General features: G+C 38.5%; 2 protein-coding genes across 5 annotated transcripts; both read left to right on the plus strand.

The window, feature by feature from the left end:
• Positions 1 to 869: 869 nt before the first annotated feature.
• ZFAND1 (zinc finger AN1-type containing 1) lies at positions 870 to 9980 on the plus strand. Of its 2 annotated transcripts, XM_039702864.1 has the most exons (9): positions 932 to 984; positions 2015 to 2057; positions 2196 to 2324; positions 3259 to 3298; positions 3657 to 3784; positions 3870 to 3961; positions 4759 to 4883; positions 6729 to 6884; positions 7031 to 9980. In XM_039702864.1, the coding sequence occupies exons 3-9, from the start codon at positions 2287 to 2289 to the stop codon at positions 7199 to 7201; spliced, it is 750 nt and encodes a 249-aa protein (XP_039558798.1). In that variant the 5' UTR covers positions 932 to 984; positions 2015 to 2057; positions 2196 to 2286; the 3' UTR covers positions 7202 to 9980. The 2 variants fall into 2 exon arrangements, with proteins under 2 accessions (XP_039558797.1, XP_039558798.1); XM_039702863.1 differs by lacking the exon at positions 2196 to 2324 and having other exon boundaries at positions 870 to 984.
• Positions 9981 to 10771: 791 nt separating this feature from the next.
• Positions 10772 to 22213, plus strand: IMPA1 (inositol monophosphatase 1). 3 transcript variants are annotated; one of them, XM_039702861.1, is made up of 9 exons: positions 10772 to 10884; positions 11234 to 11315; positions 12624 to 12757; positions 15055 to 15159; positions 16937 to 16982; positions 17120 to 17228; positions 17945 to 18053; positions 19860 to 20011; positions 20438 to 20575. In XM_039702861.1, exons 2-9 carry the CDS (start codon positions 11253 to 11255, stop codon positions 20554 to 20556), a joined length of 837 nt encoding a protein of 278 aa, XP_039558795.1. In that variant the 5' UTR covers positions 10772 to 10884; positions 11234 to 11252; the 3' UTR covers positions 20557 to 20575. The 3 variants fall into 3 exon arrangements, with proteins under 3 accessions (XP_039558795.1, XP_039558796.1, XP_039558794.1); XM_039702862.1 differs by having other exon boundaries at positions 10785 to 10911; positions 11165 to 11315; positions 20438 to 22213; XM_039702860.1 differs by having other exon boundaries at positions 10789 to 10914; positions 11166 to 11315.
• The last annotated feature ends 762 nt before the right edge of the window (positions 22214 to 22975 follow it).

Consider the following 22975-nt stretch of genomic DNA (forward strand, 5'->3'; position numbering starts at 1 on the left):
ATTGGTGATGTCCCTTCTCAGTCGCTTGTTCTCAAGGCTGAAGAGGCTCAACTCTCTCAGTCTTTTCTTCGAAGGGAGATAATCAAGTCCCTTGAAAAATTTTGTAGCTCTCTGTTGGATCCTCTCCAGGAGATCCATGTCTCTCTCTCTCGTGCTGAGGAACCCAGAACCAGAGACATGGCGCGGGAAGGTGTTCTGGGAGGGCATCACCCTCGGGCACAGGCGTGCACGCGGGTCAGGGCTGGGAACATAACACTGAATTCTGAAGGAATGTGGGTTTTTTACAAAAGTGGTGGGTGCGCCGCTAAGGAAAGCCCAGTGGCACCAACAGGTCGCAGGGGGCAGGAGTCCTTCGGCAAGCCGGGCTATCTCCGCTCTGCCTCCGGGAACAAGGCTCTGCCCCAAAGGACGACGCAAACAGCGACAAATAAGGCACAAATCATGCGTTTTTCTTTTCCCCTGGAACAGCCCGAGGAGCACCAGGCTCTGCCCCAGTAGCACCAACAGGTCGCAGGGGGCAGGAAGTCCTTCGGGAAGCCGGGCTACCTCCGCTCTGCCTCCGGGAACAAGGCTCTGCCCCAAAGGACGACGCAAACAGCGACAAATAAGGCACAAATCATGCGTTTTTCTTTTCCCCTGGAACAGCCCGAGGAGCACCAGGCTCTGGGCCCACTGAAGGCTGAGGTTTGGGCTGACATGGGCTGCTCAGGTTGCCCTGAGCCCGGTGACGCCGCCGCTCCTGCCGGCACGCCCGGAGCTCCGAGCCCGTGGGGCGGGCTCGGGCTCAGGCTCAGGTTCAACCCGGCCCGGACTCGGGCTCAGGCTCAGGCTCCGCCTCGGCCCCGCCCGCCCCGGGGCGGCTCCCGCCGGCCCCTCGCAGAGCGGCCCTGCCCGCCCCGCTGCCTCTGCGCCTCCTGCGTGCCGCCGACATGGCGGAGCTGGAGGTGGGGCAGCACTGCGGGGTGCCCGAGTGCCGCCAGCTCGGTAAGGGAGGCGCGGCGGGTCCCGATGGGGATGGTGGGGGGTTGTGAGGGGTGTCCCCCCGATCGGGGAGTCCTCTGTGCTGCTGCAGCCCTGCCCGGTCTAGTGCCAGCGCCTGACACCTCGGTTGTCTCACTGAGTGGTTAAGAGCCCGCTTGCCCCTTCCTCACACTTGATTGCCTTCAGCGATCTCGGAGAGTGTGACTGGAAATGTTGCCTCTCAGAAAGAAGCAGCAGAACCGCCTGTAGCGAAAGCTTTCTGAGGAGCACTCAGAGATGAAGGGATCGAGACGATAGTGAGCTGAGCTGCGTGGTCCAGCTGCGTGGTGGTCTGTCAGCATAAAATCCGAAGGACGGAGGAGCAGAGTAGTGGACTGGCCCTGGCATTTGCTGCCATTAATGATGTGGTGGAGTTCAGCAGACAGTGATGTGATTTTATGTGTAAGAATTTATGTGGTAGGCAGGGGATGTGTACAGAGGCTTAGGAAGTGTGTGCAATTTTAATCACCCAAGGACAGCATGTAGGATATGATGTAAAGAAGGGGCAGGATCATTATGACTGTGGAGGAGATGCTCTCCCTTCCAAAAAGTCAGTATCTCCTCCAGTTGGCAGCCTATTAAAAAAAAAAAAATTAAAAAAAAAGTAAACTGTCCACTGTCAGTAAATAGTGTTCTGAGTGGTCTTGCAATAAATTCAGTTTTTAACATAACTAGTAATTTTGATGACTAGCCATATGTTCCAGTGTCATAGCTTGATACTGAAAACAAAAAGTGAATCTAAAGCCTAATTCCAACGTCTGGTATGTATATAAGTATAATTTACCTGCTCATATGTTTTTCTGTAATATTAATTAGGAGAGTTAACAAAAGCTACTTTTAGCTAAAGTGTAGATGCAGTTGCTAAGTATTATTATAAATATACCTACCCTCTGATGTTGATAAGCAAAAGTTAATCATGTGAAAATTAAGCTAGAAACTATTAACAAAACAACAACCATGTTGTCTTAACTGAAAACAAATCTTTTTGTTTCAGATTTTCTTCCCTTTGTATGTGATGGCTGTTCAGGCATCTTTTGGTAAGTGCATAGAATCACAGAGTACCTCAAGCTGAAAGGGTCTCACAAGAGTCAACAAATCCAACTCCCTGCTCCTCACAGGACTAAAACTAAAGGATACAGCTAAGTGTCATTCAGACAGCCTTTGAATTCCAACAGGCTTGATGCCATGGCCGCTTCCTTCCTTCTAAGAACCTTTTCCTGATGTTCAACCTGAACTTCTCGTGACACAGCTTCTTTCCATTTCCTCATGTTGTATGCTTGGTCACCAGGATTTCCTCATCCCAGGTGAAGAATCCTGCACTTGCTCTCATTAAATTTCATACAGTTGGTGACTGCCCAGCTCCCTCATCTAACAAGAATCTCTCTGTGTGAGTTCTCCACCCTCAAGGGAGGTGACAGCTTTTCCTTGTTTAGAATCGTTGGCAACCATAACATGTATCCAGATAATTTATAAAAATACTAAAGAGCACTGCACTAAAATTGGGCCCTGGGGGGAGCTCCACTGTCCACCAGATTGAAGCAATTGCATTAACTGTGACTCTCTGAGCCCAAACCATCAGCCATAGTATTACAGACTTGTCTAGCTGTTGCTGGACCTTTTTGTCTAGAAGAGCATTCTGAGAGACAGTGTCAAAAGCTTTGCTAAAATGCAAACCACCACATCTGCTGGCTTCCCAGTGTCATATAAATGGGTGACCTTGTCAAAAAAGGAGGTGGCTGATGATGTTTTCTTCTTGAAAAAATTTTGAGGTTTCTTGCAAGGTTGAAATCAGGGGCTACACTTTGATTTACACTTCAGATTAGCAGAGGGCAGCTGAGAAAAACTCAGTTGGGGGCAGATTTCACTTCTAACATATCAGAAGCCATTAAGGGATTTCTGCCGTCATGGAAGGTGATTCAAAATCCATTAAAACAGACAAAATCTGGTTGCTTTGAACTGAACTCTACTGTCTTCATTCTCTTGAATTTATTTGTTTATCTTGAGGCATAAGTTCCAAAAGCTAAATGTTTTACATTCTGAGAAAGAATATGATCTATCCATTCAAGAACTGAAATGCATGAGATAGAACAAACTTTGGAGAAGATTTATTATCTAATTGAAGTTTTGCCATGATAAAACTTGTCAAATTACTCTTTAAACACTTAAATGTTTTCACATGCAGGTTTTTTTTCCTGGAATGTTGATAACAGTGTGATATTTTCTTCTTTTTCCACAAAGCCTACAACACAGGAGCCGGGATGCTCATGGGTGTTCTGAGGTAATCTAATAATATATGACAGCCTTAAATTAAAATTCCATGCAATTTAGCTGTGTGTTTTCAGACTAGATGAATGCATATGGTATATAAGTATGAATTATTTAACTTAGAATGTGAAAGGCTTAAAAAATGAATCTACTCTTTTTTTTCCTCTCAGAAGTAAATTGACTTTGAGTAGGATGACAGTTCTTTTTCAGTGTCTGAGCTAAATATAACCAGGGAAAAAGTAGGAGAGAATAGCTGGACCAGATTTGCCCATAGAATGGAGAGCTATCACAGATCTTTGAGAAAGCTGGGATGGTAACTTATATCTGTAGTATCTGTTTATTTACACAAAATATTTTGTACTTACTCCTAGGTGAATATAAGAAACAATTCTGTGAAACCTGATCAGCACAGATCTTACCCGTGTTCATACAAGGACTGCAGTGGAAAGGAGCTTTTGCCAGTGTTGTGTCCTTACTGTGAAAAACATTTTTGTCTCAGGTGAGTGGAACAGAGTGTTTAAACATCCATATTCATTCACTAATGTATGGAAAATGCAATAGAAGTTTTACTTTGTTGTTTACAGACATCGTCATCAATCAGACCATGAATGTGAGAAGCTGGACACACCAAAACCTCGAATGGCTGCCACTCAGCAGCTTGTTCAACATATTATAGGCAAGTACAGAGGCATATATATTCATTTTCTTATATTTTTTCAGAACACTATTTGAGTTTCTGACCTCCTTTGAGGGGTCAGGTTTGACCAAATAAGAAGAAAGGATGGGAGTTTCTTGGTTAAATAACCCTAAACTTACATGTCAATGTTTAATATTGTTTATCTAAACTGAGCCAAAACAACAGTACAAGGAGAATCTCTAAAGAATAAATAGGGTACAGGTTTCTTTCAGAATTATTGTCTTGTTGTCATTCTACAAGTACTATACTGTAATGAATTGTACCCAGCCATTATTATTTACGTATTAATCCATGTGCAAATAATCCAGTTTTGTTGGATGTGCATGTCAATCTGCTGGGATCATACCTACACAATTAAGATGCCCAGAAAAGTCTGATTCTACCATGTAATGTTTTAAACAAGCTCTAGGGTGGGAAAGAGAATAAACACCACTGCCCAGCTGGACAGTGGGGTTATGTGTAGAAAGGAGGACCTGAAATGTTGCCATATGAATGCTGTGATAGTCACAGCTGTAGAAACTCCAGAATTTGTATCTATTTGGCTTTTGCAGCCTGTGTTTACATGGTGATAATGTTCATCTACTTTTCAATGTAAAGGAATTCTGCTATAACTGAAAATGCTGATACATGACTTTGGGAAAATATGAACAGACATGAAAAGGAATGGGATCCCTGGCAGTACAATGAGACCTAACAGATTAAGTGAGTCTATGTCATATAATATGCTCAGGAAACTGTCAGAATGATCACACTAACAGTATAACTATTGTTCTCAGAGTCTAAAAAGAGTGATGAAGTGAAAAGCAAAAAACGTAAAGGAGCAAAAAACAGTGAGACAGCAGCAAAAGTGGCATTAATGAAACTGAAAATGCATGCATGTGGGGACAAGTCCTTGCCTCAGGTCAGTGATGTTTGTTTTCACTAACTGAATTCCCAAAGGAACTAGAAAGATTTCTAAATTGTTTGATCTTCATTGAGTTTCCTCAGCTTGGTTTTGGATTTAATTTTTCAAGACCACAATCCCTTAAATGTACATGTCAGCCTGTAAAGCTACCCAAAAGCAATCTCACTTGTTTTTTGTCTGTAGATGTCTGTGTGAAGTTTGGGGCAGTGGAATCAAATTATTTTACTTCATAGCAGAAATGTGTTTGCCTGCCACATGGCTGTCACATAGCACAGCAGAGACAAACAGGGTCTTTTGGGGATTCTTGGCAGAAGGATGACAGCAATAAGTTTATTAAATTTTACTATTTTAGTGGAATTTGATGATCAGCAGAGCACAGTAATTTCATTATTAGACTAGAACAGGATTTCTAGAATCACTGTAGCACAATTTTGTAAGTAGTGCAGCACAGAATTTTATAGCACATCTTAGCTTGTTGTTCTTTATCACCTGGACCCTTTTTGCAGATAGTGCAATTGACACTTTTTGCAGATAGTGTCAATTCTTAATTCTTGGCTAGCAATATCAATATTTCATATCATCTAGCCCTGAAACACGTAATTGCTTGGTTTTCCCACCTAATTAATATGTTGGGGCATTGCAGTGGACAATGTAGTCTTATCACAAGAATGTGCCTTAAATGTTTGAGTTTGCTAATTTTGAGAGTGTAGAGACATGTGTATGCCAACTTATATTGGTACCAAGATGTTTCAGGTGCAGATTCAGCTACTCACCCAGAATTGGCATCTGAAGGCTGAGAGTTTTGTATATACAAAACCATTTGTATGTGTAAAAAACCCATGTAAGAAATTATTTTCATAAACTGCATAACATGATTATCATCCCATTCATGAAACAGGGAGGAAGGAGGTACAGATAATGGTCAGGTCAATACAGTGGGTATTGTGATCATCTTTTTACAGCTGAGGTTTCTACAAAGGTCAAGTGATGATTCCTTGGGATACTCCAGGTTTGTTCAGGCCAAAAATGCTGTCCAAGTTTCACTCATTTCCTGAAATGATAAGCAATTACCCATTCTTGGGCATTATCCAAACCTCTGTGAAGGTAAATGAAGTCCCCATCTAGAAACAGTTTTTCATGTGCCCTTTGCTTTGGGAGTTAGCAAAGGGACAGACAGGTATTTTAAACTTCATAAGGGTAGTAATTAGTAAGAACATTGTCACCCTGAAAAAAGAGGTCTGACACTAGGGGGTTTATTAGACTTTTTACTGGTTGGAGAGCAGGAAAATGAGCCTCTTCCAGTGGGCATCTGATGGGTGTCTACTGGTTATTTTAAACATCAAACACCTTTAAGTAGGGATTTACGTCATTTTCCCATAAGGAAACTTTGCCCTAGAGCTCATTTTAGTGGACCATTCCATTTCTTGACTGCACCATTACTTTGAGGACAGGTGGAACACCCAGGAAACTCCATGATTGTTCTAGGATTCCTGGACTTTTTTTTCTTTTTAATGAGTGTCATTGTCAGACTGCACAGCAGAGGGCATGGGAGTTCAGCAAACTGTTGATCAAATCCTGCCAGAGTGGTAAGACCATCAGCTTTACCACAAGCTAACCCTTTCCCTAAGCCTTCCTTATTTTATCTCCAGTAAGGGTGTAACACCACCCCTCGGGTGCTCAAGGGAGAAGTGCAAAATAATTAATTTGCCAAGTGAATCAGGGCGCTTATTTCCTGCCCACAATCCATTGGGTCCTCAGAAAAGGTAACCTCCTGTGTGAGGCCCTGGCATTGTGTCTTCATCAATTGTTTTAATTTTTGTCTTATTTTTCATGTTTTTCTAGACAGAAAGAATTTACTTTCAAGTATTTTTACCAAAAGGGAACAAAGAGAAAAGCAAACCCATGTTCTTTTGCAGTAAGTGGAGTATTGGCAAAGTAGTAGATTTTGCAGCTTCCTTAGCAAGCCTTAAAAATGACAACAACAAATCAACATCCCAGGTAAGTCAGCAATAACAAACATTTTCCAGGTTGTTGCATTTTGGTTTTAGTTTTTTTTCTTTAGCCTTTTGTGCCTCTCCCACCCCACTTCTTTCATCTTGGATAGGCAAATCTTGGTGTTAATTTCTGTCCTGTCTGTCTTACAGAAACTGAGATTATGCCATACTGCTTCTGGAGAAGCCTTGCCATTTGAGCACACACTGGAAACATGGCTATCTGATAAAGACTATCCACTGTACAATGGAGGGAATGTAATTCTGGAGTATCTTGATAATGATGTTCTATTTATAGAAGATACAGAATCCTACTTTAGTTAGTCAATAAATTTTCACAAATTAAAAAAAAACAAAACAAAACCAGTATTTTTTAGAAGCATGGTATTAAAAAGCAAGTCCAGTTTTCTTTTAAAATCACTGGTATGCCAGAATCAGTCTTCCATTGTAAAGACTCAATTTCCATCAGTTTCTCAGTTGCTTGACTGACAGAAGAATTATGTCCTGAAAGGAAAATTATAATAACTAATATTACAGGTATTCACATTCTAGAATAAATTCTTACTCTATTGAGCTGTATTATATCAATATTTTTTTTCTTAAATTTGGTATTTATTTTTGTGTAAGTGGCGGGGACAGTATGTCTTAATAAATAATGAAAATGTAAACTTGCAGTATGACAGTTTTCTGAAGGAAAGAAACATACTATGCTAATGCAACATTTTTTCTACATCTACACAAACAGATTTGATTGCATTTGGAAACTGGCACTGTCCATACACCAGGTTCACATTTTTTTCTTAATGACATTTAGGAAGAAAGCTTTATGAAACAAAAGTAAATTCACTCAGGTGTCTTCCTGATTGTAAATCTTTTTGTGTGATTAGGTGGGGGATAAAAGAGCTCGGTAAGCCTGTCACTTATTTTGCCTCACAGTACTCTACTGTAGTTTTAACATGACTTAGGTATGAAGTCATGACTTGGGTATCTTTACTGGATGTCAGACAAAGGTGATTTTGGTTTCCATGAAGGAAAGGGTTTTCAGTGGCTGGTTATTTTGGAAATCTTTGTCTCCAGACAAAAATTTGACTTTGTCAGTGGAAAGTACAGGAACATTTTTGTGCTTTCCCTTGCTTGTCTCTCCAGTTGTTATCTTGCTTTCCAGTACATGAGGAACAGTTCCCTTTTCCCTTGTTACTTATTTTCCTCCCTTTAATCTGCAATTGTCTATTCATCTTTCTTTTTATCTTAGGCTGCTATGGTACAGAATATGCAGTAAGAGCCCAACCAGCATTGTGGAACCAGTGAGCTGGGAAGAGCCTTGAACAGAACTTTTTCCCCACCCTGTTGCTACAAAAGCAAGTGAAAAATACTTTTGTGCAACAGGGTCATTTCCTCTTTTTATTTAGCAGAAAACCTTCTGCTAAATCTTCAAGAGTTTTCTACTTACGCCCTTCCTCCTGCTCCTGATTTTTCTGCCTTGGCATTTGCAGGCAAAATAATTGAAATAACACTTTTTTGTGGATAAAGAGAAGATAGACTTGGGATGCAGGAAGTCGATCTTTGGGGAGACCTCAGGTTTTACCAGCATGGTTGCTTTCATCAATTGCCAGTAATGGCTAAGGTCTATCATGTCATTGTAAATGACAGTACAAGCATGGCAAGTCACAGTTGATAAGACTCCCAAAAGTTTTCACTATCATCTTATTCCAGGATTGTGTCTAGGATTGTACACAGAAGCACATTAGAAGTAGTTTTCAGAAACTGAGAAGCAAAACCAAATTAGTCTGACAAAAAAATAATTGATTAGAGATGAAAACTCCACCCTAATCAATGGTACTAGGAACAAAAGCAGAAACTTTTCCATACCTCTAGGATCTTGCATAGGCTAGAACTGTTCTCATTTTACCTGTTTAGATTCCAACTTACCTTTACTTAGCATTTTGTTTTGGTTTGGTTTTTTAAACTCATTATCTTAGCACATTTTCATACAGAAAGTTTAACAACTATATTTGAAAAAAAAGACCAAAATACTTCAGAGGAATCAGTTCTCATTTGAAACCACTGTTGATTTTACAGGCCTGTGCTTAGAAGGTGCTGAATTGTTTCACTTCTAAGTTAAAAAACAAAACTTTAACTTCTAGTAGATGCCAAAAAAATGTATGTAAAGAAATGTATGTAAAGTTATGCAAGCAAGTAAAGGAATTTATCTAAAGAAATACTTCCTGATTTTACAACAAACACGCTTTCAGCCAAACTACAAAAACAGGTGAATATCAAGTGTTTTAGTTGTTCTAGCTGTAATTTTAGAGAATGCACATGGTCAAGGATTTACAAGCGCTTTATGAGATGCTGTGGTAGCAGCTCCAGGCCTTGTTCCAGTTCAAACATTGTTACTGCAAGGTTGCTTGGCATGTGTTTGTCATGTATGCAACAGTTTAGAAAGGGTTGTATTAACACCAAAAGTTGGATTCTGCTTGCATCATGAGCTGTTAGATTGGCTGGGCAATGCTGTTCTAAACAAGAAATAATATATCACACTAAGAAAGCAGGCAGTAATCTCTCATACTTTTATTTTCACAATTTTCTGTTTCTGTGTCTGTCCTGGAAAAGTATGCACCCTGGGGTGTGATCAGTCTGGTTTGCAGACTTTTTTTATCAATACGTCACCTCTGTTCATCCAGTTTATCAGGTGACACATAAAAACACACCTTGCAGCTTTAGTTTTCCTCCTAGTAGCCTCCTATATAAAATACAAAATTTCATTTCAGCTGGAATAGAAATTATGATTTGGATTAGAAAAATTCTTATACTTGTTAGGAGAGAACTTCAGGCATTCCTTTTACTTCTGCTGATTTTAAGGTGAATGCAGAATTTGAAATCGGTAAAACTCTTGCTGTCATGTTAAGTATACATTAGTGATGTCAAAAAGCCATTTTTCATAACACTCATGCAGTCCTATATAGATTGCACTGAGGCATGTTCATCTGCTTGCCTCAACAAAAACTTAATCTGAGCCAAAGTGCCTCTTTCAGTGGTCTGTGTGTTTTTGGTATGACCTTGTAAAGAACGATTTGCAAAATAATCAAAACACAACTTATCATCACTGTAGTTCTTTAATGACTCTGAATACTTTAAAAAGCAGGCTTATTCTTGTTTATGAGATGGGAAGGAGGAAATGTGGAATTGCACAGTGACTTGCCTCACACAACAGATTCAGTGAGAGTGGAAACTTTTTCAGTGATGTGGAAAGGACAAAACTAACTTGGCCTAGGTGTGCATTAAGTTGGCATTGGGGCAATAAGGTAAGACTGCTTCTTTTGGTGTGGTAGACATTTTATGATTATTTTAACCATAAAGCAAATTGCAACCCTTGCCCTGTTTAGCCAGATCACCCATTTTGCATAGGACAGTCAGTTACATCAGCTGCAATTTGTAAGGACAAAACAAGCCCTCAGTGTTTTTCCTTTACCTGATGACAGAAAATGGGCTCAAAAGACCAGAGGGGAAAAAAAAAAGAAAAAAGAAAAAAAAATAAAATAAACTGGTATTAGTCAGGCTTGGAAAGATTTTTTTCCTCTTTTTTTTTTTTTCCCCTCTGTATAATTAATACTGAAGAAGCATCAGTTGCACTGCAAATTGCTTTCAAAAATCGTTGAACTCTGTGTGAGCTCGCCCTCCGTGAGGGCTCCGAGGCACTGACACAGGCTGCCCAGAGATGCTGTGGATGCCCTGCCCCTGGAAAGGAACAAGGCCCGGTCGGATGGGGCTCTGAACAAGCTGCTCTAGTGGAAGGTATCGCTGGCCACGGCAGAGAGGTTGCTTATGATCTTTAAAGCTCCTTCCAACCCAAACCATCCTTTCAATTCTATTATAAACTTCAATCGCGTGCTCCACGGGACCGCCATTTCGGGCGCCGTGAGGGGCCGCGCGTCCTGCAGCCCGGGGCGGCGTGGGGCGGGGCCTGCGCTCAGCCCCTCTCCTCGTTTGGACAGTGCTTAAGCCGGGTGAAGGAAAAAAAACTTCGAATTTGTTAAAAAAAAAAAAAAAAGCCTTTCAATTCTATTATAAACTTCAATCGCGTGCTCCACGGGAGAGCATTTACGGTATCTCCGCCCTGCCACGCCTAATTATCAACACGAAGTCGACATCAAAGTCGAAATTTCAACACCTCCGCTGTAAATTTTGACAGCGCCGGCGCCGAGGCGGCCTCGCCCGCCCCGCGCTCCCTCACACGCAGGCGCGGAGGAGGCGGGCCCGGGGCCTCGCGCGCGGCGCCTGCGCCTGTAAAAAAAAAAAAAAAAAGGAAGAAAACGAGCCATAATAATTTTTGGCATTAACCTTTCCTTTTGCTAGGCTGTTTATCTCGGGAAAGATGGGAGATCCCTGGCAAGAATGTATGGATTATGCAGTTGGTTTAGCAAGGAAAGCTGGGGAGGTATGTATAAGCTCTTTGTGAATAATAAGGTGATTTATTGAGTCTAATATATATATATAGCTTTTGAAGGAGGTTGATGTTGGAATTTCTTTTGGAGAGTGTTTTGTCAAAAATCTAAATGGGCAGAATAGTTTGTGTTCAAGTGCAAGATTAGAGTGTCTTTTATGTTTAGAATTCGGTTAACATAAGAAAACAACTTTGCACTTTTCCTTGGCTTGGAGTCTGATTAAAGACTTAAGGAGTAACTTTTTTTCCTTGAGTTTGATTTAAAAAATAAAATTCAGAATTGTGGTAAACAAAGAGCATCTTGACTTTTACCCTTTAACTACACCTGTCTGCGGTATTATTTTACCACCTGAAAGCTGGGGACAGTCTTTTCTCGTGAACACCTCAGTCAGCTTTGTACAGAGGCTTGTTGATAGCACTCAATACCTTATTGTGTTCTCTCTGTCCTTGGAAGTGTCCAGGGCCAGGCTGGACAGAGCTCTAGACTGGTCTAGTGAAAGGTGCCCCTGCCCGTGTCAGGACAGCTGGAACTAGATGGTTTTTTAAGCTCCTTCTAAACCAAACCAGTTGTTTCGATGATTGTTCCTCTTCATGAAGACTGCTTTGCTTCTGTAAATAAGAACCATCCCTTACAGTGGTGATATTTTGCCATATGAGATTTAAGATGGCTTAGAACAAGAAAAAGTTTGTGCATCTTTGCAAAGCCTCAGCACAAATGGTTACCAAATGTTTTGGTTCTTAGTACATTTGAAGGCTGTGGCAGCCAGTCAAGATGGCACACATAATAATTCTGTCCCCTGGAGCTGCAAAGTCTGTGGAACATTGTCTCTGCAGTGACCTCATTAAAGTCTTCACTCAGAAAATCTTTGAGTTATAGTAAAATAATTCTGTGAGGTGTGAGGCATGGATTCTTGCTTAAGCTGGTACTGATGGTTTTAAGATCCTAAATGCAGGGTCTGGCTAAAATACCTGGCTTGAGCTCAGTGTTAGGTGTTTTATTCAACTCTGGTATTTAAATTTGTAAATCTAGAACTTGTCCTTACAAAATGGACTCCAGTTTCATCTACTTGGTGATCTTCCTTTTGTACTTAGATTTAAAGCCATGTAGAACTTTGTACTGAGTAGGGACTAGAGATGCCAGTCCCGGCTCTGCAGTTAAATCCAGGTTATGTCACTTGTGTTTTGTTTGTGCAGTACAGAAAATGACTGTAAAAATTATGCCTAAGTTTTTTGGAAGATTCATATTTTCCATATTGTTAACAATTAAAGATTTTTTTTTTCTATTTGTTTTTGTCTCTACAGATAGTCCGTGGAGCAGTCCGAGAAGAAATACCTGTTATGACTAAAAGTTCACCTGTAGATCTAGTGACAGAAACTGATCAAAAAGTAGAAAACTTCATTATTTCTATGGTAAAAGAAAAGTATCCTTCTCACAGGTATGGCTTGTTGAATGCTTTTGACAGAAAAAAATGGAAAGTTTATTATTTTACTCAGTAAAGTTTTATTACAACTGGCATGCTGGCAAGTTGTAGCATTACCTTCAATAAATTAAGTATTTTAGAGTAGTCGTGGGCTGAAGTTTTGCCCAGGGCTGTAGCAAGAAAACGAGGTGTCCCCAGGTCTCCTGACATGAGACAAAACTTAATCTGAAAGTCACTTCCAGTTGAGCCAGCTGTAATAAACTTCCTGGTTATTGTGTTGGAAAGTCAAAGGTGGCCCCAGGAGACCTGGAAACCAAATTTCTTGTCTGCTTTTGCAGTAGTGTGCCTTTGCTGTCTGTGTTGGATGGGTCCTGTGGAACTGAGTGTGACTTTGGCAAATCTCATACAGTTTTACAACATAAAACATCCTTAAAAGAAGACGGGATCTTCTGCATAACAGAAAGACTGTCATACAAAATACTGGTTTTCGTAATTGCTCTTCCCCTTTTTTCCCCTTCTTCTGTCCCTCTCTATACCCCTGTCCCCCATCCCCTGAGAAATGTGTTCTTGAAGGGTAATCTGTATGTATTTTGCTTACATTGGTCTGTCTTTAGCATTTTGACATAATGGCTCAATACAGTTTCCTTAAAACTGGTTTGCTATTTTTTTCTTTCATTTTCTTGGAGACAGCATTTTGACATAATGGCTCAAGTTTAATACAGTTTCCTTAAAACTGGTTTGCTATTTTTTTCTTTCATTTTCTTGGAGACTTTGTAATTTTAGCTGTCTGTGTGAAATGTAAGAAATCTGTACAGAGCTGGAACAACTGAGGTGGTGCAAAAGTTCAGTAACCAATTTAGTATAAGCATGCAGACTTGCAGAATGACCTTGAAACCACAGTTTCTGTGACATTGGTTACCTAAAATAAAAAGAAGCTAAAATATTCTAAAATGCTTATTAATGTCGCATTAGACATAATGGTGCTGAACTTCCTAGGGAATTACTCATCCACCTATATTCAGTCTCGTTTTTCTGAAGATCTGCTGCTTTTTGGAAACATGCTGTTTCTCTCTGTTAGTCATCTTCACGTCTGTAGTTAATCATAAAACTCCCAATCAATATTAAAGAGACCTCATTTGTTTCCTCACAGCAGTTATTTTACATGTTTTTGGAGGAAAGCATGTGTTTGCTGCAAACTTTTCATAGGTTGAGTAATGTGTGATAAATTGTGACAACCTGCAAAAGGCCTCAAAGAGAATTCCTCCTACTTAGACTCATTCTAATAATTTTGCAGTCTAAAATGCTTTCCTGAGCAGCAAAACTTGTGGAATTTGGGGTGCTGTGGCACTATGCGTTCTGTGTCCTGGGGTTTAGTACTGTGGCTGAGCATGCACTCACCCATCTTCTTCAGGAACTCTGGTTTGAATTCATCCCTTTACCATGTAACCATTTTGTCATGCTTGTAAAACTAAAGTCTTGAGATTAACAACTTTCTGTCATATTTGGGTTGAAGTCAGTCTTCAAATTTAACAGGTCCTGCAGTGTTCTAACCAGGTACACAGAGACGTTCTTCACTGAAAACACAAGCTACAAAATAATTTGTATAGCATAAATAAGCTGAAAGGTGTAACAACCAGGTACGTAAGACCACAGAGGCATTCTTCACTGAAAACACAAGCTACAAAATAATTTGTATAGCATAAATAAGCTGAAAGGTGTAAATAGCTATAGGTATTTTGAACAAAATTTGATGATGCTGTTACTGGAAGAAAGTTATGAAAACGTCAATGTTCTGAATACTAAATTCTGGTATTATTCTAGTATATTGTGAGTGCTAAATTCTGGTATTTCTGTGTTGAAACATACAGTTCTTTTCCTTGCAGATTGTGCTTATCCTTGACATCATAAATATGCATGAGAGTGTGGTCAGATGTGGTTGGTGCTTTCTGGATAAATACTGTATTTCTCAGCTTTTTGCATATGATTACTGGTGGTACTCAAAGCTTCATCTCACTTTAAAGAATTTCAATGTCAATGTCAATGTTCTGAATACTAAATTAAGGTATTATTTCTGTGTTGAAACATAAAATTCTTTTCCTTGCAGATTGTGCTTAACATCATAAATACGCATGTGAGCTTGGTCAGATGTGGTTGGTGCTTTCTGGATAAATACTGTATTTCTCAGCTTTTTGCATATGATTACTGGTGGTACTCAAAGCTTCATCTCACTTTAAAGAATTTCAATGTCAAGGACAGTGTTGTAATTCAGACATTTTAAACATTTTCTGTCTTTAAATGTGTTTCTACTGTAGCTTTATCGGTGAAGAATCTGTTGCAGCTGGAGAGGGCAGCATTCTGACAGATAACCCCACATGGATTATAGACCCCATTGATGGAACTACCAACTTTGTACACAGGTCCACCTTTCATTTTTTTTATGTTAGCAACCCCAACCAATACCCTTTTTTGTTTGCCAGTTCCATGAAAGTAAGGTGGTTTTTAATTTTTAAACTGCTTTAAAAGAGATACTATGAATTTGTTAATAGTTACAAATTGATACTTATTGAGAGCCATTGGCAGTCTTTGCAAGCATTTTAATATTCCTTTGAGTGTTATAATAGTCTTGCTCTGTTACCTACATCATTTGTTCCATATGAGGCCTGTATTATATAGCAGGGGTCAGCAGTCTTTGGCATGGATTTCAAAGATAGATGGGCAGATTTCAGCAGGAACAGGATACAGAAAAAGAAGTTGCAGCATCTTCAGAAAGGAAAATAACAGCTTCAGGTGCTGATTTCTAAGAAACTTCAAATCCATTGAGATCTAGGAGCCTCAGCTATGAAGGAAAGCAGGATATCACCAGTAATTATCAGTGATATTTCGCACCAAGATGAGGAGGGGACTTAGAGAGTAATGCTGACAGCCTATTCCTTAGCTCTTTTAGATGTGATCGATTTTGGCCCCAGCGAGCTTTTCTGAGTCTGCTTGATTTCAGTTTTGAAATGACTGCTGCTATGTGCACAATGGCTTTCAAACACCTTCTGAATCCTACTAAATAACATGTTAAGAAAATTATAGGAAAAGAACCCATTCTTCTGAATCCACAGGCTTAAAAGTTGGTAATTTTTTTTGCAGAAGGAATAAAAGCAAATGTCTAGGAATTTTTAAAAAAGTAAAAATTAATAAATTGGTTGATTAATTGATTTGAACTCAGACTGAGATGCAATCCACCATGTCCTACGATCTTCACTCTCCTTGCATCCTTCAGTGTCTGTCTTTGTCTTAGCTTTGGTGGAGAAAGGGGTGGTGGGAGAGGTAACTTAGTTCTTTTTGTGAGACCATTTTGGCCAGCTTGTTCCTTCTGAGAAGGGTTACTAGCATAGGGGCTTGTTTGCATTCTTTGGCTGTAGAAAAAAGGCCCTAGGCTAGGAACAGCTGTAACAGCAATGACAGCCCCAGTAGGTAGAAAACTTTGTGTTTCAAATGGTCATAAGTGTTGTTGGTTCTATTTTCAGCTAAATTGTATGTGCACAATGGCTTTCAAACACCTTCTGAATCCTACTAAATAACATGTTAAGAAAATTATAGGAAAAGAACCCATTCTTCTGAATCCACAGGCTTAAAAGTTGGTAATTTTTTTTGCAGAAGGAATAAAAGCAAATGTCTAGGAATTTTAAAAAAAGTAAAAATTAATTAATTAGTTGATTAATTGGTTTGAACTTAGACTGAGATGCAATCCACCATGTGCCACGATCTTCACTCTTCCTGCATCCTTCAGTGTCTGTCTTTGTCTTGGCTTTGGTGGAGAAAGGGGTAGTGGTGGGAGAGGTATTGGTTGCTTGGCTCTTTTTCGAGACCATTTTGGCCAGCTTGTTCCTTCTGAGAAAGGTTACTAGCATAGAGGCTTGTTTGAATTCTTTGGCTGTAAAAAAAAGGCCCTAGGCTAGGAACAGCTGTAACAGCAATGACAGCCCCAGTAGGTAGAAAACTTTGTGTTTCAAATGGTCATAAGTGTTGTTGGTTCTATTTTCAGCTAAATTGTACACATTCTAGGAACCTCACTTCTGTGTAGTCCAAGTTTGTTTTTCAAATATACATTACATTTATCTGAACACTATCTTTATTAAGAGTAAGCAGGATAATAAATGAAATGTAGTATCTCACTATAAATTAGTGAAATGTTTTGTTTTGTAGGTTTCCATTTGTGGCAGTTTCAATTGGCTTTGTTGTAAACAAAGAGGTATACTTTTTATTACTTTAATTAAATTCAGATTAATTGCTTGCATCTAGTTACAACTAAGTTCTCTAATTTCCTATTTCACAGGAAATAGGAAGAAAGGGGAAAACCCCACAAGGTATTTTTCCTTTTTCTTGCAGATAGAGTTTGGAATTGTGTATAGTTGTATACGAGACAAGATGTATACTGCCAGAAAAGGAAAAGGTGCATTTTGCAATGGTCAGAAACTGCAAGTATCAGGCCAACAAGGTAAGCTGAACTTAGTAGCTTCTTCCCTGGTAATTACCAGACTGCAAGTGAGACAGGAGGAATTTGAGATGTGGATATATTGGTATTTCTTAGCTCCTAGTTTTGTTTTGCAAGACTTTCTTTTATCATGGGCTGTTTAGTTTTGAGAAACACTTTTTATGTTCTTTTGGATGCATATGATGTGATCTGTGCAAAATCAAGACTTGACAATTGAAGATTTTATTTCCCATGTATTGTGATTTTGTTAGTTTGTTTCTCTTTTTAATTCCGTGTATGTCTGCAATCTGTTTGATATTTTTTTTTAGATTGAAACAAATTGCCAAACAATTCAGCTTCTCCCAGGTGTGACCTATTGGTTTAAGTCACTACCACCCTTCTATGCTTACAACCCTACATCAAGTAAAATCCGTGCTTCAAATGACATCTTCAAGTATCTCAAGACTGTTTTAATTTTTATAGTAATAGAATTCTGTATAGTACTGGCATTGATTAATGTGTATGTGCAGTTGGAGCAGATCATGCTTCTTTCATTGTATTTTTTTGTCCTGCAATTTTCCAAATAATAACAGATTTTTATATGTTTCATACATGTACTGTTTTATTAAGATACCTCACTTTTATTCAGCCTTGTAAGAAAGCAATGAAGTAAACACTGCTAGTAACTGTGACTGTTTAAGTTGTGCAGTTGGAAGAGTGAGGTTTTGTTTCTTTTCCAGACATTACAAAATCCCTTTTAGTAACAGAATTGGGGTCAAATCGAGATCCAGAGGCTATAAAAATAATTCTTTCTAATATGGAAAGACTTCTCAGTATTCCTGTTCATGGGTAAGATGCTTCCTATTTTTATATATATTTATATATACTGACAGTGGTTAATATTGTAAATACAATAATTTTAGAAAGCTTTGGCCACATTATATTTGACACCTTAAATACAAAATATGATTTAAATGTTTCTGTCTAGTAGCTTCCACAGAGAAACTGTGTTTTAACTTTTTCAAACTGACACATGCAGAAGAGAACCCTAACAATCAGTGTTGAGAAGCAAAGCATGTTTGGGCTTGCAGGACTACAAAGTGTTGTATTTGCTAGTTAAAAAGTTGAATACAATTTTGTGCCTTTTTTCCCACCCTAGATAAAACTGAATGAACAGAAGTTATATTACGTTTCTTAGTTTCCTTTCCTTGTAGTAATGAAAATTGTTTTATTTACATATATATATATGTTGAGAGCTTTGTAACAAGCTAGCTCCCAGCTAAAGCTCACAGTGAGATTAATTTGACCAAGACAGAAAATGAGGGAGTTGCTATCCCAATTAAACTGTGTCCTTGGCCCACGGATGAAGTAATGCACAGACACAGGTGGTAGAGCAAATAGCCTGGGAAAGTGGAATAGTTATACTAAAAACAGCACGTAGTTAGCTGATAGCTAGTTAGCCAATGGTGAGCTGGGATTTTGCACTATGCATGAGCTAATTAAAAGGTGTATAATAATCGGTGATTCGGGAATAAAGACGAGACTTGTCGATCATCATAGGGTGAGCAAGTCTTCCTTCTCCATCATATATATATTTATATTTATATTTATATAAGACAAAAGTAGATCCCCCTTTCCTCTTTCAAAACCATACATTGTCTGAGTAGTTTAAATTGTCCATAAACTCCTCCTATTTTGGTTGCGTTCCCTGCTTTTTCTCCTCTAGATCAACCAGTCTACATTTCCACAAACCATTTTGTATAAAGTTGGTTTCAGTAGAGTTTTTTGTTACTCAACCATATCCATGTTTGTGATCGAACAAGTTCTATGCTGAGATTCTCAGGATTCTTGTTTTGACACTAAACATGTAGGTTTTTTCCCTATTTTCAAAAAGTTTTCTGATGTTGTTGAATAATTTATGCTAAGATGTAAGTAGGAAATACATTTTGGATGTGTTTTGAGTTCAGCTTAGCAAGTAAGTTGTGACTTGTACAAAAAACTGCAGTTATTTTAATTAACAGTAAACTGTACATTAAATTGTAATTGATAGCAGCTAAACTATTGCAAGAAGCAACTTAAATCAACTTCAGTCTCAAACATTGTTTACAAATAAAAATGCCTAAGTACATTGACATTTCCAAAAGAAACTGGAGTTTGTGACACAAGGGTTTGATTAAATTATCCAGACCAAATTTATGCTGTGTGATTTATTTTTATGATTACTGTTAGAGGGTTTGGCAAGTCAGAGATGTTTACTGAGCATCACCAGAGAAACTGAAAAAAAGGCGTTTTCATCACTGAAAAGTGTATACTCTTCTTGAATTCTTGTGTTCAAAGAGCAGAATAGACTGTTACTGTTTCATGGAAACTATCTTCCATAATATGTTTTTGTTTAAGAAATCATTTAAAATGTGTTTAAACAAAAATTAACAGAATTTTTAAATGTAATTTCTAGAAATTTGCTGTATTTTGAAAACTCTTCAAGCTATTTAAGCAACACTTCATTTCCATTTTTTATGTTTCACTGCAGCATTTCATCATGGTTGCTCTAGTTCAGTTCACTTCCACCATGACATCTCTGTGTTGTCTGGTACAGACACTGTAACTTTTTTGCAAACTCTCCTCAGTTAAAACAACCTCTTGTATCTCCTTTAGGATTAGAGCTGTTGGTACAGCAGCTTTGAACATGTGCCTTGTGGCAACGGGTGGAGCTGATGCCTATTACGAGATGGGGATTCACTGCTGGGATATGGCAGGAGCTGGAATCGTTATAACTGAAGCCGGTGGAGTACTGCTGGATGTAACAGGTAAGTACAAGGGCCTGCATAATAGTCTTTTGTCCTTTTAAATGGCTAATAGGGAGCAAAATGTAGCTGAAATGAGAAGGCAAGTTCTTTCCAGTCCTCTTTCCAAGCTACCACTACTGAGCAGTTGCCAACCCATTAATAGATGAAGAACAGGTTAATTATATGTTGTTAAGCAAGAAGACAACCTTTGCTGCCTTGGCTGGACTCCTGGAAAAGTGAAAAAAGACAGTAAGCATACATTGAAGAGAATTGAAATGCAGCTCATAATATATACCTGTTGTGTTAAATGCAGTTTTGTCCAAAGGAAAAATTTGGTCCTAAATAATAACGTATAATTTGCACTCAAGTTTTTCAGTGTTTATTTTTGTATCAACTTTTAATTTTCTTCATATATAAACTGGTTGCTTTGTTTGCTTTGCTTTCTAGGTGGACCATTTGATTTGATGTCTCGAAGAATAATTGCAGCAAGTAGTCGAGCTATTGCAGAGAGAATAGCCAAAGAACTTCAAGTAATTCCTCTGAGAAGAGATGATGCAACCAACTGAGCACCAAAGCTGCACCATAAATGTCCTTATCTAGTGTTGTCTCATTTTCCCACATGGTGGTTGTTCTACCTTGAATAGATGGTAGTCTTTCAGTACTGGTGTGGCTGCTAAGTAGAGCTTTGAGATTGAACAGCATTCTCAGTAAGCTTTAACTGTTGAGTATTTTGTTTATCACAATTAGATAAAAATCTAGAAGAATAAGCAAATATATGCAACTAGTATTTTAATGTTTTATACTATACTGGAACACATAGCAAGAGACCTTAGATATATAGATAAATAAAGATCTCTAGATCTGTAAGTGACAAAAGCAAAACCCACTGTCCTAACACCACATCATCACATCTGATCCTGAACTCAAAAAGATGAAGCCATTACTGTTTATCCAGTCTGTCTGTCTGGTCTCTCATCTATGCATTTCCTTACCTCATTGCAGTTTTTGTAGAGCTGGTTCACACATTTCCAGACCTGTTGGTTGCTTGTAGTTTTGGTTACAATTTAAAGCCTTTATTACTTACTTATCATTGGTTTTGTAGGCATCATTGTACCTTTCCAGTGGTAGATGGATACAATCTCTTCTTTAGCCCTTTATGTGGCCAGTACACTTGCAAATCCACTACAATTTTGAAAGTAATAGTTATGGTGCCAGAAAATATGTTCATCTTCTAGAATTAAGTTCTGAGCACACCTATCACCAAATGTACTTACTTGAAATTAAGATGCAGTATGATTTTAATTTTGTTAATTTTGATTTGGTTTCTTCATGGATGAGAGTGTTTCAAAGTCTAAGGAACCATTAAATCCAAGAGAGTTTTCAGTACTTCAGCTGGCAAAAAAATAAGCCCATAGTCCATATTTTTTGCATAATGTTCTAATTTTTTGTAAGCTGCAAAAGCAATGACCAACCTGGACCAGGTTTCCATTTTGTTTTACAGAATGTACACAGAGGAAGATATATACCTGTACCTAAAGGGTAGTGATTTAATTCTAGGTGTCAGTTGTTGTAAACTTTGAAAATTATACTGGTTCTCTGCATTTTTGTATTTAAGATTGTTAAAAGCATCAGTGCACTGTTCAGATAATTAATGCACTTTAAAAAAAAAGATGTCATATTGGTTTTTAGACTGTTTTTTCTTGTGTTGAAAAGAGAGTTGTCTCACTGATTGTTTAGTTAGGACACAGCAGTACTTTGGAAAACCTGACTTTATTTACTGTTGTCCCACTATTTTTACTTTGAAAAATGGTCTATTGAAGTTTAATGAGATTGCATATTATAAATGTCAGGTTTTTATATCAGTTAATTTTTGCAGATTTTTCAGAAACACTTAATTTTAAGATGTACCTAATGCCAGATGATTAATATTAACAAGGTCAGCCTCCTATTTAAAGGTCTTCCCAAAAAGCCACACTTAGAATTACTTTACTTTTTAAATTCCTGTTGATAAGGATGTAAACCTTTTGATAATTTCACTGTAACTTTATTGCTGTAAACAATATGTGTGGGATCATGGTTATTTTTGAAATGTCTTCTGCATCATTTATGTGGCTTTTGTATAACAAAATCTGCATAACTTTATTTGTGGAATGGCAATATGTCTAAAAACTACTTAAGATGGGAGAACGTTAGAATAAATATGCTTCAGCAGCGGTGGCTTTAGCTGTGCTTCCTTTCTTAGCATTCATCAGGTCCAGTGCTGTGACCCATCAAGCTGGAACTGTGAGCCTCAAACTGTCAGAGTTGAACACCACTTCTTCTTGGCCTCTGATGTGCACAGAACATAAAGTGTTGTGCCTTGAGATGTAGGGTTATGTGTGCACCTGTGCACTCCTGACTTTCCAGGCGGCTGGGTTTTGGAGCCAATATTTCAGCTTACTCCAGTGCAATCATGGTTCATTAATAGTCTCCAAACTTTAGACTCAAACTTTATGGGTTATCTTGCCAGTCATTTGTGTTGGAGGTCTGTCAGCTGGTTGAAGCATGTGGCTTTCTCATTATTAGGCTTCCCAGTTACGTTATCTGAGGAAAAACTTGTTATGATTCTTACCTTGGCCCTTTTCACTCTGTTTGTGTTAGAAACTAGCCATTTTGCTAAGCATTATCTTCTCAGATACCTTCAATATGTGCCCACTCTTGTCATGTGAAGAGACTGAAATGTAGTCATTAAGTTCAAAGACATTTTGTTTCTGTTCTAGCCTGCAATTTTGGCAAGTTTTTGTAATGAAGCAGAGAAGTCAAGATCGCTGTGTATTCAAAATGCTTTTGAGTTTATATATGAGGTAGTCCCTGAATGTTCCAAACTACAAGTAGTATGGTTTTGTTGCTTTGAAAGATGGAGTGGCAGAATTAAATTTTTAAAGAATAATTTTAAGATAAAATTATATATTTACAGATAGCTTTTGTTGGGTAATGAGGCAGATA

Source organism: Passer montanus, unplaced genomic scaffold (genome assembly GCF_014805655.1).
Source record: "Passer montanus isolate IOZ18808 unplaced genomic scaffold, ASM1480565v1 scaffold16, whole genome shotgun sequence".
Taxonomy (NCBI): domain Eukaryota; kingdom Metazoa; phylum Chordata; class Aves; order Passeriformes; family Passeridae; genus Passer; species Passer montanus.